Source organism: Peromyscus californicus, unplaced genomic scaffold (assembly GCF_007827085.1).
Source record: "Peromyscus californicus insignis strain IS unplaced genomic scaffold, ASM782708v3 Scaffold_6__1_contigs__length_162567912, whole genome shotgun sequence".
Lineage (NCBI taxonomy): Eukaryota > Metazoa > Chordata > Mammalia > Rodentia > Cricetidae > Peromyscus > Peromyscus californicus.
Genome location: NW_026294584.1, coordinates 85,510,159 through 85,526,215, shown reverse-complemented (window position 1 = coordinate 85,526,215; position 16,057 = coordinate 85,510,159). Strand labels below are relative to the sequence as shown.

General features: G+C 39.0%; 2 gene segments (V, D, J or C); both read left to right on the top strand.

Moving 5' to 3' along the window:
* Nucleotides 1-368: 368 nt before the first annotated feature.
* LOC128099677 (immunoglobulin kappa variable 4-1-like) lies at nucleotides 369-991 on the top strand. The segment is given in 2 exon segments: nucleotides 369-417; nucleotides 582-991. Coding segments are annotated over 2 exon segments (459 nt in total).
* Nucleotides 992-14,655: 13,664 nt separating this feature from the next.
* Nucleotides 14,656-15,323, top strand: LOC128099676 (immunoglobulin kappa variable 4-1-like). The segment is given in 2 exon segments: nucleotides 14,656-14,704; nucleotides 14,908-15,323. Coding segments are annotated over 2 exon segments (465 nt in total).
* Nucleotides 15,324-16,057: the final 734 nt, after the last annotated feature.

Below are 16,057 nucleotides of genomic sequence, written 5' to 3'. Positions count from 1 at the left end.
CTAATTTGTTGTTGCAATTTTTGAGAGCATATCTTATGATTTCCCTAGGACTGACAATCTGAGATAGCACTCCTCACATTCCTGATTTAAATATGTCTTGGATTTTAACCCACAGCTGTTATTAGAGCACCTAGTAGATTTTTCTTGGAAATGCTGTAAATGGATCCCTTTCAGTGATTGCTCATGCTCTCTGTGATGGTATTTTTGCCTGTTTATTGACACCAGCTGCTGTCACACAAACTCCCTAGGCATTTGCTTTTGTATTTGCTGACTGCTCTGCATGAGCCCTTCCAGCCCAGCCCAGCTGCTCAGAATTTATAAACCAGGGCTTTCCAGTGAGAACTGCATCATATAGCAGGGGGAGCAAGATGGAGTCACAAAATCAAGTTCTCATGTCCCTGCTGCTCTGGGTGTCTGGTGAGAAATTAAAAAATATTATAATTATTTCAGGGTCAGGGCATAATATTTCTTACATAATAATACTTTGACAATATGAAATTATAAGGACATTAAATGACAAATTAACTGTCATAATGTGTGTTTGTGTTTCTGTGTTATTCAGTGTCCTTTCATGATCACAGGTATCTGTGGGGACATCTTGATGACCCAGTCTCCATCCTCCCTGGCTGTGTCAGCAGGAGAAAAGGTCACCATCAACTGCAAGTCCAGTCAGAGTCTGTATGGCAGCAATAACAAGAACTACTTGTACTGGTACCAGCAGAAACCAGGACAGGCTCCTAAACGTCTGATCTACTGGGCATCCACTCGGGACACTAGGGTCCCTGATCGCTTTACAGGCAGTGGGTCTGAGACAGATTTCACTCTCACCATCAGCAGTGTCCAGGCTGAGGACCTGGCAGATTACTACTGTCTGCAGCTACACAGTTATCCTCCCACAGTGCGTCAGCTGAGAGTCTCACCAGCTGCCTGCACCACACACAGCCCTGGATGTGTGCACTTCCCCCTTCTGCCTGAGAGCTGGTGTGCCTGAAGCCCTGATGTGAAAGTTTGCTGAGCCAAGTAAAACATCATGGGTTCAATGTCTCTTATGTCTTTCGGTATGAAAAACTTATATACGGAAAAATGCAGGAAAGAACCCAGTATTATCTTTCTGTCCTTCTGTAATACATTACCACAAATTCTGTTGCTTCAATATTAGAGATTAGTATTTTTATGGTACTCGAGTTCTGGTGTCCAACATATGACTCTATTGGCTGAAGTGATGATGTAGGCAAAATTCACTTCAGCTTGCTGCTCTAGGAAAATTTCTTTTGTTTTTAGCTTCTATAGGACTTTCTACTTCTTTACTGCTGAATATTTTTCAAGTTTTTTCTTTCCATTTTTATAAATTATCTTAATTTTAAATTACATTTTAGTTAATTACATTTTTTGTGCATGCAAGCATGCATGTTTATATGTGTGTAGGTGCACAAGTACAGGCAGAGGACAACTTGGACATGAGTCTTTCTTTTTGTGATATGGGTTCTGGGGATAAATCTCAGGTCTGACATAAAGCTTTGTGGCAAGAGTCTTTGCTCTCTGAGCAATCTTGCTTCACATTAATTTTCTTTATTAATGTATATTCATTGAAAACAAACACCATAAAAGCAGTGTCTTTCAAGTACACTATAATTTTGACCATATCTATTGATCTTCCTCATTTCTTCTTCCCTTTCCTGCTGTTACACATTTTTACATTATCCATGTAATGTCTTGTATTTTTATCAGAGACATACATATATACATAAGTACATACACACATTTGTACACATATACCACACACATATCCACATACACAAATACACACAAGCATGCACATATAAGATCATGCATGCATAAAGAGATACATATACATACACACTTATATATGTGCACACACAGACTTAACACACAACATATTTAGGATCCACAAAGGAATGAAAATGTGATATTTGTTGCCCATGTTTCTGGGGCCACATCTCCCTCTGAAGACCCCTCATCTGCTTTCCAACTGTGGAGGTCAGGTACCCTCTCTGCATTCTAATGTTGGATGTAATGTTGTGTTAGCATGTGCTGCTCTCCAGTCTTTCCATCACATATCGAATAATAGAATTTAGTGGTTTTAGAGGACAATCCTTTGTGCTCCTGTGTAAAGAATTAGCAGACTAATCTCATCAGCGCTCTGATTAAGAAACTTATTGAGCAACAACAGCAGGGAGCAAGTGCGTTACAGACTACATGAAATTGCTGGAGATCTCCAAAGACCTTAAAGATATGTACTTGGGAATTAATGTCTCCAAACACTCATGATGTGGTTGTGCCTAGAAACACAGCTATGCCAGGCTGAGGTTGAATACCATGGCAGAAGGGCATGAGAGGGGAAAGATGCTTACCTTATGGCAGCTGAGAAGCCAAGGGAGGTAGGAGGAAGCCAGGGACTGGACACAGTCTTTAGAAGCATTCCTCTAGTTCCTCAGTTAGCACTGACTTCATACTTTCCGCAAGCTCCCGATAATGCCATTTAATTATGACACAGCAATGGATACATCTAGTAATTGAGTCAGAGCACTCATGATCCGCTCACTTTGAATCCTTGGAGCCATAATTTTGGAACCAAGTATTTATTTCACATGGGCAGCTTTTCACATTGTGGAAATGAACTATAATATAAAAAAAAGCAGTGGAAGGACATGCAAGTGGAATCATTTTGAAATATATGTAGAAGAGGAGAATAAGAATCTCCAACATGAATTATAAGAGAGATGGAAAGTGTACTTTATGTTAGAATAAGATAACAATTTGAACATTTTGTTGACACACATCAAAGGAAATGTCTGTTTTGGGAGCTTGAAATGTTGCTGTCTTAACCATGAGTGCAGGCTGCTGAGCTATGAGATTAGGTTCATTTAGCTTGCTATTGGTTTTCTCCTGTCCTTGCTCAGAGCTCCTTCAGTGGTTATGGAACATGGTCAGGAAGTCAGAAGGGACAGATCATGGCCTTCCAATCAGTTCCTACTTGAGTTTTGTAGAATAGCATTCAACACTGATCATTTGACTATGGATGCTTTTAGGAAAACTCCTGTGGCCGAAAAAGAACAGAGGCATGTCTGATTCAGGTTAAGTTAAAAGGTTCAGCATCTCCCTGGCAGTGAGCTCAGTGGGGAAGGTGATGGCTGTATAGATCTCCGAGTTTCTCATGACACTGATGCATTTGTATTTTTTTAACCAACTAATGAATTTCTATTGTTGCAACAGCTCATTTGCCTACAAGCCCATGCCTGAGATCTCCTGGAGTTGCGTGAGAAGGTCCTCTCATGTTTAGACAGAGAAAACCTAAATGGGGTTCCCCTTATTCCAAGACCAGCATCAGAGACATTCCTTACGAGTATCTCCAATTTTCACCAACCCTTCCCACATACCTCTCTTGGTCTCTTTAAAATTCACAATCTCTTTGAATTGTTATATATGTACTCATTTGTATACATATATAAATATATTTCTAAATATAATATATAAATGCAGCCCAATCCATCCATATAATATGACTTGTATGCATACATTTTCAGGGTTAGCCATTTGATACTGGATAACCAGTTAGTATACTCTTCCCTGAGGAAGTCTATTTCTCTTAATCTCAGCATTCCTTAGTTACCTGTAGTTCTATGTTAGGGTTGATGCCTCCTGAGCTTTCTCCTTTTCACATTAATGTCTATTGGTGTCATTCTTGTTCAGTTCATGTTTAGACAGACATGTTGGTGAGGCTTCATGTGTGTAGCTACATGTCTGGCATTTATAGCAGACACAACCTTACAGAAAACTTGCTGTTTTTTCTGACTCATACAATCTTTTCAACTCCTCTTCCTAAACGATCCCTAGGCCTTAGGTGTAAGAGTTGTGTTTTAGGTGTATCACTTGTCACTAAACTCCTCAAGTCTGTATTTTGATCTATTGTGGTTTTCTGTACTAATCTTCATATGTTTCAAAGAGTAGTTTCCCTGATGAGGAGTGAGAACTGTGCTGATCTTTGGGTATAAAGACAATAATAATGTAGTTAGTGATTATGCTGCCTTAGTAAAGTGATAGTTGTAGGTTCTCCTCCAGTACCCGTGACTTCACTAGCACCAAGTAGTTCGATAGTTTTCCAGTACCAGGGACAATGTTTTTCTTGTTGAACAGGCTTTAAGTTTGGTCAGAGAACTATTGGTTACTCTCAGGATATGTGTATGATTACTGTAATTGTAGGGTTATTGTGCCATGGTTGTCATTATTGTGGTTCATAGGCATCATAGCTGGGAAGGATTATTGGTTGCTTTCCTGCTTTGGAAGCTTCTATGTTGCCTAAAGCTAGTCTTCAGAGAGTGTGCATACATGCCATATCCAGCTTGGGTCCTCTGGATCTTCTGTCCAAAGTATAATAGGGACTTACCTTCTTCTGCCTCTGGGTGAAGATCAAGGGCAACAGCAATAGCCTAAAAGTTTTGGGAGTCTCTTGAACAACGCTGAGCAACAACTCAAAAGACAGTGTTTCATGGCTGATATTTTTCTTTTTTTCCTTTTTCTTTCTTTGCTAGTCTATGGCTCTTGGGGAGAACACTGTCAGCATAAATGAGAAATTTCATTAAAATATTATATACGTATGTATATGGTCTACACATATACAGAGTTATATGTACTATAGGAATTTTCAATTAAATAGTTAATAATATATATGATTGCCTACACATTTCAGACATCTATACAGTTACTTTACTCTTCAATCTCCTTTTACTATATTTCTCCCACTCTCTACTTAATTACAGCCCGTATTTTCCACTTCAGATCACTTTTACCCTTCCATTCCCTTATCTATTGCTTCTCTTCCCCCACAATGATTTCTTTATACGTTTTTGGTTTCTGCAGTTACTCCAGGTTATACACTTGAATGTGGATTTGGAGCTAGGAGTTTCTGATGAGGAAGAACATATGATGTTTGTCTCTCAGGTTCTCGGTTACCTCATCCAATATGATCTTTTCTAGTTCCATTCATTATGTTCAAATGACTTTTTTCTTTATAGTTGAATAATATTCCATAATGTATATGTGCAACATTTTAATTATCCATTCATCCATTGTGGGACTCTTAGGTTGTTTCCAATGAATATGACTGAACGTTCGAGTATCTGTGGAGTAGGCTGTTGATTGAGTCTTTGAGGCATATGGAAGAAATGGAGTAGTTTTGTCATATTTATTTTGTAGCTTTATTTGATTCTCTATGTAGATTTCTGGAGTGACTAGATTGGTTTACAGTTCCCCAACAGAGAATGAGATTTATCTTTTCTTTTCATCCTTCCCAGCATTTGTTTCAGTTTTTCCATTGATCTTTGCCATTCTCACTGGGATAATATGAAATCTCAAAGTTATTTTAATTCTATCACTAATTGCTAGGAATGACAAATTATTAAAGATATATCTCAGTTATTTTTATTTCTGTTCTATTTTGTGATATCTTTTCAGATCACAAGCTAATTTTTTGAATGAACTATGCTGTTTGTTTGCTTTATCTTTATTCTTTGTTTTTTGAACTCTTTGTATATTCTGGATATTATTTCTCTCTTAGATATTACCTGGCAAATATTCATCCTAATCTTTGGGTTTCCTCTTAACCCAATTGATTGTCTTTAACTGTCTGAGAGCCTTTTAGTTTTAATGAAGTTCCACTGGTTAATAATTGGCTTTGATTCTTGGGTAAATGAATTTCTATTCAGAAGTTCTTTCCTGTGCTGATACCATATAGAAATCTGCCTATACTTTCTTGTATAAGTTTCTGTTTTTTAATTTTTGAATTTAGGACTTTGATCTATTTGAAGTTAGTTTTGTGGAAGGTGATAAATATGGGTCTAATTTCATTTTTATAAACACACAACACACATACACACACACACACATTGAAGGAAAAAGGCAAAATCTTGGGCATTAATTTGGGTACCCATTATTCAAAGTCAGTTTGTGTAATTTAATTTCTTTCTTCAGAGATCTTGCCTAGAATTTTGTTCACTTCAAAAGATACAATTTTGTAAAATCAAAATATATATAAATAAGTATATGACAATACATAATGTCATATGCAACTAATAGGTCAATTATTGTAGTATATAGTAGTTTTCAAAATGTTTATTACTTCTTTTGTTTTTGGAGATTGTAATGTAGTTCCATCATTTTACTTTCCCCTTTTCTCCCTCTAATCCTTCCCGTATACCACTCCTTGCTCTGTTTCAAATTCATGGCATCTCTTTTCACTAATGGTTGTTGTATACATATATGTATATTTGTATACACATATATTTCTGAATACAACCCGCTCAGTCTGTGTAGTGTTATTGTATGTATGTTTTCAGAATGAGCACTGGGTGTTGGATGGTCTTCCTGGAGAAGACTCTTCCACACTCTGCACTCCTTAGTAGCCTCTGGTTCTTTGTATAGGACTGAGGCCTTAAGATCTTTCCCTATTCACTTTAGCATGTCTATTGCTGTCCTTGTTCAGTTTGTGTTTAGGCAGATATTCTGGGAAGACTTTATAGGCATGTCTTCTGACCACACTAGGAGATACAGTCTCATAGGAAAAAACTTCCTGAACCTCTGGCTCTTACAATCACTCTGACCACTCTTAATTTTGGGTGAGGGAGTTATTCTGTAGGTGTATCCATTGGGACTGGGCTTGACAACTCAGATTTCAACTGGTTATAGCTTTCTACTATGGTTTCTCTCTGTTGCAAAGACTATATAATATTTGTAAAACTTTTATGATAGTTGATGCGTTTGTTCATGACCATAAAGTAGACTGTTTCACTAGATTTTTCAGTTGACACTTTATATTTTTAACCACTAAGATATTTTATGGTAATAGTTTTGACTTTATGTTTTCATAACCAATCTAACATTAGTTAGTAATCACTCCAGTCTCTTAGACACATTAGAACTTTTGAAAGAATAACCTGGGTTCATCAGTTGAAACTTCCAGTGATGAGAACAGAAAAAGTGGTGGTTGGATGACTAGCTGCTCCCCACTCTGAATATGTCCCAGTTGGACAATTGCTCTGTCTTTAGGGTATCTTGTTGGCTCATAATTGGCTTTTGGACTAGTGTATGGGGAGAACCTGCTTATTCACAATGATCTGCATTCCATGCTCATATGTCTCAGCGTTTTAGCTCTTGATGACATTTATAATTTGGCTTAGGTCCACTTAGTGTTGTAAATTCCCTTTGAAACCAAGAGAAAGCCATATCTTTCCACTACTGAATAAAATTCAGTTGCTTTGTCTTCTTGCTAAGGAACACAATGTAAAAAGCACTATTGCTTGAAAGCATGATATAATTGAGATTTCAAAGTGATTCCAAAATTCTCATAATTTTTACAGAAGAACATCCATACAGCACTTTTTTGTGTAGTTATTTTTAAATTTGTTTGTTTGGAATTTTGGTTGGAAAGATACAGAAAAAGAGAGTGAGAGAAAGAGAGAGAAAGATAAAGAGAGAAAAGGGGAGGAGTGGAGAATATGCAGATGCCTGGAATAAAGGAGGGTTTTACATAATAATGAAGTGGTGGATTTAATAGGAAACATAGTCATTTCCATATTCATGCAGTTCTCAACATGGCTGAAATAAGTGTTAAGGTAATATCATGGAATTAACAAACCTGGGGGAGTTAAACCTGTTTCTCTATATCATTTTTACAACTGTAAATGGGTATCATACATGCCAGACCTATGTTCTATTAACAAACTCTTTTACCAGGCCTTGATTTATTTGTTTTCATTTAAAAATAGGGTCTCACTTTGTTTCCCAAGTTCACCTTGACTTTGCAAATATCCTGACTCAGCTACTCACTCATGTGCCAGAATTAAAAGCCTGATCCATCCTGCCCAATGACTTTCCCAGTTACTGACCACACATGCTGTCAGGGTTAGGGTTTCTGTCACTGTGAAGAGACATCATGACCACAGCAACTCTTACAAGGGAAAACATTTAATGGGGTGACTAACATATATTTCAGAGGTTTAGTCTCTTATTGTCATGGCAGGAAGCAATGTAGCATGCAGGTAGACATGGTGCTGGAGCTGAGCATTCTTACATCATGATCCAAAGGCAACAGGAAGTGGTCTGATACATTGGGAGTGTCTTAAGCATATATGAGACCTCAAAGACCAAACCCACAGTAACACACTTTCTTCACCAAGGCCACACTTACTCTAATAGATCCACACCTTCTAATAGTCTTACTTCCTTTGGGAGCCATATTCTTTCGAATTGCCACATTCCACTTCCTGGCCCCCAAAGTCTTGTAGCCATATCGTAATGCAAAAACTGTATTAATTCCAACTTCAAAAGGCCTCAGAGTCTATAAGTCTCAACAATGTTTTAAAGTTCAAAGTTTGAAGTCTCTTCTGAGATTCATGCAATCTCTTAACTATAATGCCCTATAAAATCAAAGTCAAAAAACAGATCACATACTTCCAATATATAATGGCACAGGATATACATTGCCATTCCAAAATGAAGGAAAGGGAGCATAGGGAGGAGATACTGGACCAAAGCAAGACTGAAAACCAGCTTGGCAAACTCCAAACTCTGTATCTCCATGTCTAATGTCAAAACACTCTTCAGATCTCCAACTTCTTTCAGCTTTGTGACTGCAACACCCTTCTTTCTCTTGGACTGGTTCCACTCCCTGCTAGCAGCTTTCCTCAGCAGATGTCCCACTACTCTGGCATCTCCAACATCTTGGGGTTTCCAAGGAAATCAACCTCACAGCTTCAAGCAATGGCCTCTAAACTAGGCTACCATTCAGGGACACCCTGACACATGCCTGGCTCAGCAGCTTTTCTTAGTCTCAGAGGAATACTCCATAACCCATTTCTTCTCTCTTTGCCTTTAAAGCCAGAACCACACAGCCAAAGCCACCGCCAAGTTCTGCTGCTTGCTGGGGCTGGAACATGGCCCCCTCATTCATTTACATCTTCACCAGCTTTCTGGTTTCTGTGGTTTCCTTCACTGCCTAAGCTTGGCTGTCCTGGAACTTGCTCTGTAGACCAGTCTGGTCTCAAACTCAGAGATCTGCCTGCCTCTGCTTTCCCAGTGCTGGGATTAAAGGTGACCACACCTGGCTCTAAGCTTTCCTTTTAATTCCATTCATAAGTTGGAAACTTAGCTGGGTAGGATCTTGCTCTGAGGTCACCACTCCTTTTATTCCATTTCTTAATCTGTTTATCTCCTTGAACACAGGGCTTAACTCCATTTTACTTCCTGGTGCTTCTTTTCTCCTGAAATTGTTCTACATTGTGTATTTTTCTCGCTCAGCTTGCTCCTTTTTATTATAATTGTTCATTAGAGTTACCACTAATAAGCACATGGCAGAGTCTATACAAGGCTGTTCTGTGATTTCTTTTGTCAAGGGATTTAATTCAAATATTCACTTCAGCCTCAGGCAGACTCTTCAGACAAAGGCAAAAAAGCAGCCTCATTGTTCATCAAAATTTCACAAGGGCAGTCTCTTAGGTAACATACTAAACTTCTTCTGTGAAACCCCTGGAGCCATCCCCCCACCATTGAAATCACACCTAGCACCACTGTCTTCCATGTTCTTACTAGATGACCCCTTAGGCAGCACTTAAACTGTTCAACTACTTTTCTAAGACACAGTTCCAAGGTCCTTCAAACAAAAGCATATCCCAGTCCCTGGTACCCACTTCTGTCTTAGTTAGGGTTTCTATTGCTACACTATGACCACAGCAACTCCTATAAAGTAAAAACATTTCATTGGGGTGGCTTAAATTTCCAGAGATTTAGTCCATTATTGTCATGGCAGGAAGCATGCAGACAGACATTGTGCTGGAGCTGAGTCCTTACATCTTGATCCTAAAGAAACAGGAAGCAGTCTGAGAACCTGGACATGGCTGGAGCATATATCAAACCTCAGGGCCTACCCCCTCGGTGACATACTTCCTCTACCAAGGCCACACCTACTCCAATAGGACTACATCTCCTAATAATGCCACTCCCTTTGGGCCGTGCATTTTCTTTCAAACCACAACACATGTAGTCTGGAAGTCATGAAGGATGTAGAATATTTTGATACTACTTCTAATCAGCCTGGCCTAAGAGAAGTTGGTTGAACTGTATTTCTAAACACAGCAATACAAGTATTGTTTTCAAAATCCCAATGAGTCTTTCTTGAAACAGTGACATATAGTATGTGCATTTGGTCACATTTACACATTAAACAATATTGACATACAACATCATGAAGCTATAAATAAATATATCTGAAAAATTTTCCAATATTTGGTCACTCCCTATCTGTTTTCAAATAACTCACAGACCAATATAATAAGATAACATTTGAATCTGATTGAAAATATAAGTATGTGGCATGAAAACTAGTGGGTTACACTAAATCAGCACTCAAATGGGAAATTGAGCAGTGAGTCTTCACAAAATAAAGAATGGTTCATAGTCCTAATTTCATGTTCTATGTCAGGCAACCAAAAAAGGAAATAAGTATTAAATAGCGAAATGTAGCAAAACAGCAATTAAACAGACCTTTCTGCCTGTAAAGGACAGTCAGGAAATGATGACTGTAGCCACAGCATAGACAGTGCTGAAGACATTGTCACACCCTTTTAACGACATAAGATTCAGGTATTCAAAGGAAACAATGAATTAAGTGATGAGATAGAGTGAAAGATGGGAGAAATTTTAGGTTCTCAAGTTTGAGTAGACTCGTAGATTGCTTTATTTGTAGTAGAGCAGGAACATTTTAAATATCAGTGATTGTGTCATGAAATCTCTAATGTGTATGTATCACATTCATCTCTTCTCAGTTGCATGTGACTATGGTGATATTATGATGACTTAGTCTCCAAACTCTATGGCTGTGTCAGCAGGAGAGAGAGTTTCCATCAACTGTAGTCCAGTCAGAATCTGTTTCAAAGGTCTACCCAGAAGAACCACTTGACCTGGTACCAGCAATAAACCAGGGCAGTCTTCCAAACTGCTGGTCTCTTAGGCGTCTTGAGTTCCTGATAAGTTTACTGGCAGTGGATCTAGGATATATTTCACTCTCACCATCATTGCTGTCTATTCTGAAGCCCTGAATGTTATTACTGTCAGCAGCATTACAGCTCTCCTCCAACACAAACCTCATCTGAGAGTCTCACCGGCTGCCTGCATCACACACACACACACACACACACACACACACACACACACACACACACACACACAGGGACACGGACACTTCCTTCATCTGCCTTACAGTCAGTGAACCTGGCACATTGATGAACAAACTTGTGAGATCCACCAGAAAATTAATAAGCACATTGTCTCCTAGACCGCTGGAGCACAGTGTATTTAAGTTCTCACTTTAAGTGGCTATTTCTTCTGTAACAATTTACCACAGACTATGGCTTGAACTAAGGAAATTCATCATTTTGTAGTACTGCAACCCAGAAGTCTAACACAAGACTCAATGGCCTGAAGGTAAGATGCTGGCAGCCTGCAATCCCAGGTGAAGGCTTTAATATTAATTATGTAATTTTTATGTGCATGGGTGTTCTGCCTGTATGTAGTCTTGCACCTTGTGCATACAGTGCCCACAGAAGCCTGAAGAGGGCATTGAGTCCCTGGAACTGGAGTTACAAATAGTAGTAAACTGCTATATGGCTGCTAGGAATTGATCCTGGGTACTCAGGAAGAGCAGCCAGTGCTCTTAGCTGCTGAGACATCACTCCAGTCCCTACATTTCCATATGGAGGCTTGGGAAGACACTACACCTTCTTTTTTTTTCCATATCTTAGTGGGGTCCCTACTCTCACATTGTGACTAGTACCTCCACTCTTTCTGTTTTTTTAGTTTGATCAAAAATTTTGCTGTAATATATTAATTGTCTTAAAAGTATTTCGATTCCTTTAAAATATAACATACATTTTGAAAAATATTTGCCCTCTTCTTATCCTTTCCCTTTTCTACATCCTACTTGGTGCATTCTTTCTCTAGTTTTGCTCTGCTACGCTCCCCCGCCCCCACTTCCTAATTAAGACTCATATACATATGAGAATTTAGATTTCTATAATATCTAGGGTCTATAAATTATACTTAAGGTGTGACCCCCCCCCCACATACATACTCAACAGCATTTCTTCTTTCCTCACTTCTTTTATGGGCCCCATTCGCCTCTGATGTCTATCCATCCTCTTTTGAATTGTGAAGACTGAGAAATTTCACTTGTCTATGTTTTGTTCTTTTAATTGAAGGTGGCAGATGTGACATCCAAATGACACAAACTCTATCCTCCCTGTCTACATCTCTGGGAGACAGAGTCACCATCACTTGGAAGTCCATCGGGTTCTGCAGGCATCAGGAAGTGAATGTGTCAACACTGGCCAGGCTTGAGCTACTGGGTGTGAGCAGCCAGCCACCAGAAATTTCTTTCCTCTATGAAATCTCAGACATAAATGGCATCCCTCTTCTATGAATCCTCAGACTGAATGGGCAAGATCCTGTCTCTACCCACCTTATATTCCTGCCTCTCTCTGTCTTGTATTCCTCTCTCCACCTCCTCAGTTCTGAGTTCTGGGATTAAAGGTCTGTGCCACCACCACCTCACTCTGTTTCTCTTTTAGACTGGTTCAATCCTGTGTAGCCCAGCATGGTGTTGATCTCCTGATCTTCCTACTTCCTCCTCCCAAGTGTTGGGATTAAAGGTGTGTATCACCACTGCCTGACCTCTATGGTTAACTTGTGGCCAGCTCTGCTCTTTGATCTCCAGGCAAGTTTTAATTGTCAGAACAGAAACAAAACATCATACAACACTCAGAAGTTGTTTTTTTTTTAAGAGTCTGAATGCCTCATGAAAATCAGACACTGTGGCTTATCCTTACTCTGAGTGTCCAGCAGCCATGGGAACAACTAAGCTCACACAAAACACATAAACACACCTACAGAGTACAGACAGCTATATATTCCAAACCTGGTTTGAGAAATCAATGAGGCAGTACATGTAATACAGAAAAGTGAATGGAACAGAGCCTTGAAGCTTTTAGTTCTTCATGTGAGAGGTTCCTAGAAGAGGCCACTCCATTTTAACAAAAAGGGAGAAATTGAACAAACTGTAAAATCATCAACTCTGTTTAGACCCATAGGAGAGAGGAGGTCACAGATCAAAAGCCACTCCCCAAGATTACAGACACAGGCTGTTACAGAGAATCACAAGAAAGCGAGACATAATTCTCCTTTGGAAGCAGGGAAGAGAAGAAAAACCTGAAGTGTTTTAATGAATTGCTGGAGGCTAGGTGTGGGCAAGTCTAGGAGAGATTGTCTCCATGCATAGATTAGACTGGCCTAGAACTTGCTATGTACCCGAGGCTGGCCTCAAATTCATGATGTTCCTGCTCCTGTCTGCCCAGTTCTGGGATTATAGATGTGAATCTTGACTCCTTGCCATGATATTTTATTTATTTATTTATTTATTTATTTATTTATTTATTTATTTATTATCTATGTATTTACTCTTCTGGTTTTTTTGTACTTTATACATAGTACTGTCTTTACAATTGTCTTCTTACATATAATTTTCAGTGTCCACTAAACTGAAATCCAAGCAGGTTCTGTGATTTCTGTTATTATTACTGATTTTCATTCATTCTCAAACATTTTTTTCCTTTGGATGGCAATGATCTCTGATGGTGAGGGCTATTGGTGTCTGTAGAATTGTTACTTGATATAAGATGACTGTGCCCTCTCTGGGAACGTTTTTTTCCCCTATTCACTGTGTCAGCAAGACCATCTTAACCCAGTTCCAATGCTGTTAATGTCTAGATTACTCTAGAATATGCATTTCTGGAATAAACAGTGTTGGTCTACAGCCATGACTTCTTGAAGAAATCTTGTTTCTTTCGTTTCCCTTTCATTCCCTCCAATTTAGAGCCATCTTTGTTTCCTGAAGTTGTAGGGAGGATACGTGCTAGTTTCTGTGGGGTTTACCTTTGCTTTGAGAATAAAGTTCCTCTGATTTCAGGTTTAAATTAATGTCCTCAGGATTTCTACAAAGCCCTCAGGGACTTCTCTTTGCATCTCTGTTCAATTTTTGGCCCAGAAACTGGAGCCCAAATAACTGAGGCACTGTTTGTTGTCTTTACTATAAGAATTGCTTTGGAGATGGGGGATAATGAAAATAATTAGTATTAATTCTCTCGTTTTTGGCTTTCCTCTTTTCTTCATTCCATTGTTCCTTTCATTAATTGCACATTTTCTTAATGTATGTTTCCTAATTTGTTGTTGTAATTTTTTGAACATATCATGTCCCTAGGACAGTCAATCTGAGATAGCGCTCCTAATGTTTCTGCACAAGTCACATGATTTAAATATGTCTTGGATTTTAACCAAAGCATCTATTAGAGATCCTAGTAGATTTCTGTTGGAGAGCTGTAAGCCAATATCTTTTAGTGATTTCTCATGCTCTTTGTGATAGTATATTCGCATGTTGATTGACACCAGCTGCTCTCACACACTGCCCAGGCATCTGCTTTTGTATTTGCTGACTGCTTTGCATGGGCTCCTCCAGCCTAGACCAGCTGCTCAGAATTTATAAACCAGGCCTTTTCAGTGAGAACAGAGCTGCATCAGACAAGCAGAGGAAGCAGGATGGAGTCACTGACCCAGGTCCTCATGTCCCTGTTGCTCTGGGTGTCTGGTGAGAAATTTTAAAGTATTATAACCTTTTTAGAGTCACTTTTGTATATAAAAATTTACAATGTGTGTCAGGCTGTAATAATATTTTTGCAATAATACTCTGACAATATAGCATTACGAGGACATTAAATGAACAATTTAATTTGTATTGATTCTGTAGGTTTTTTTTTTATTATGCATGATCTTTGATATTCTTTATTGTAGGTGCTTGGGCAGATATTGTGATGACCCAGTCTCCATCCTCCCTGGCTGTGTCAGTAGGAGAGAAGGTCACCATCAGCTGCAAGTCCAGTCAGAGTCTCAATTCAGGCTCGTATAACTACTTGGCCTGGTACCAGCAGAAACCAGGGCAATCTCCTAAACTGCTGATCTACTTAGCATCCACTCGGCACACTGGGGTCCCTGATCGCTTCACGGGCAGTGGGTCTGGGACCGATTTCACTCTCACCATCAGCAGTGTCCAGGCTGAAGACATCTCAGATTATTACTGTCAGCAGCATTATAGTACTCCTCCCACAGTGCTTCATCCTCCAACAAAAACCTCCTCTGAGAGTCTCACCAGCTGCCTGCACCACACACAGCCCTGGACCTGCACACTTCCACTTCCCCCTTTTGAATGAGAGCCAGTGTCCCTGAAACACTGATGAACAAGTTTGCAGAGCTCAGCAAAATATAATGGGTTTAATGTCTCTTATGTCTTTTGGTATCAAAAACCTTTATATGACAATGCAAAGGAGAACTCAGTATTGTCTTTCTGTTCCTTCTGTAACACATTAGCACAAACTCTGTTGCTTGATTATGAGGGATTTATCTTTTTATAGTTCTGGAATTTGGTGTCCAACATGAGTCTATAGGCTGAAGTGATGATGATGGCAAACTGCATTTCTGTTGGAGGCTGTGGAAAGAGTGTTTCCTGCTCTTTCTAGATTCTGGAGTGCTTTCTTACTTCCTTACTGATGCCTATTTCCTCCATTTTTTCTTTTCCTTTCCATAAATTCCTTTAACCTTTATTGTATTTTATTTAATTACATATATGTGACTGTGCATGTTTCTAGGTGTACACGTGACATGGCATTTTTCTAGAAGTCAGGGGATACTTGGACTTGATTGTCTCTTCATCATTTGGGCTCTGAGGATCAAGCTCAGATTTGACATCAGGCTTGGTGTCAAGTGCCTTTGCCATCTGATCCGTCTTGCTGCTTCTTAAAATCTTTTATTGATGTAAAGTTATTCTACACAATTTTCTTGAAAGCTATGTTTTTTTAGTATATCAGGTACTTTTACTATATGCACTAACCTTTGCCATTTCCTCTTCCCTTTCCTGCTGTCTTTTCTTGCCTAGCTTCTTTTAATT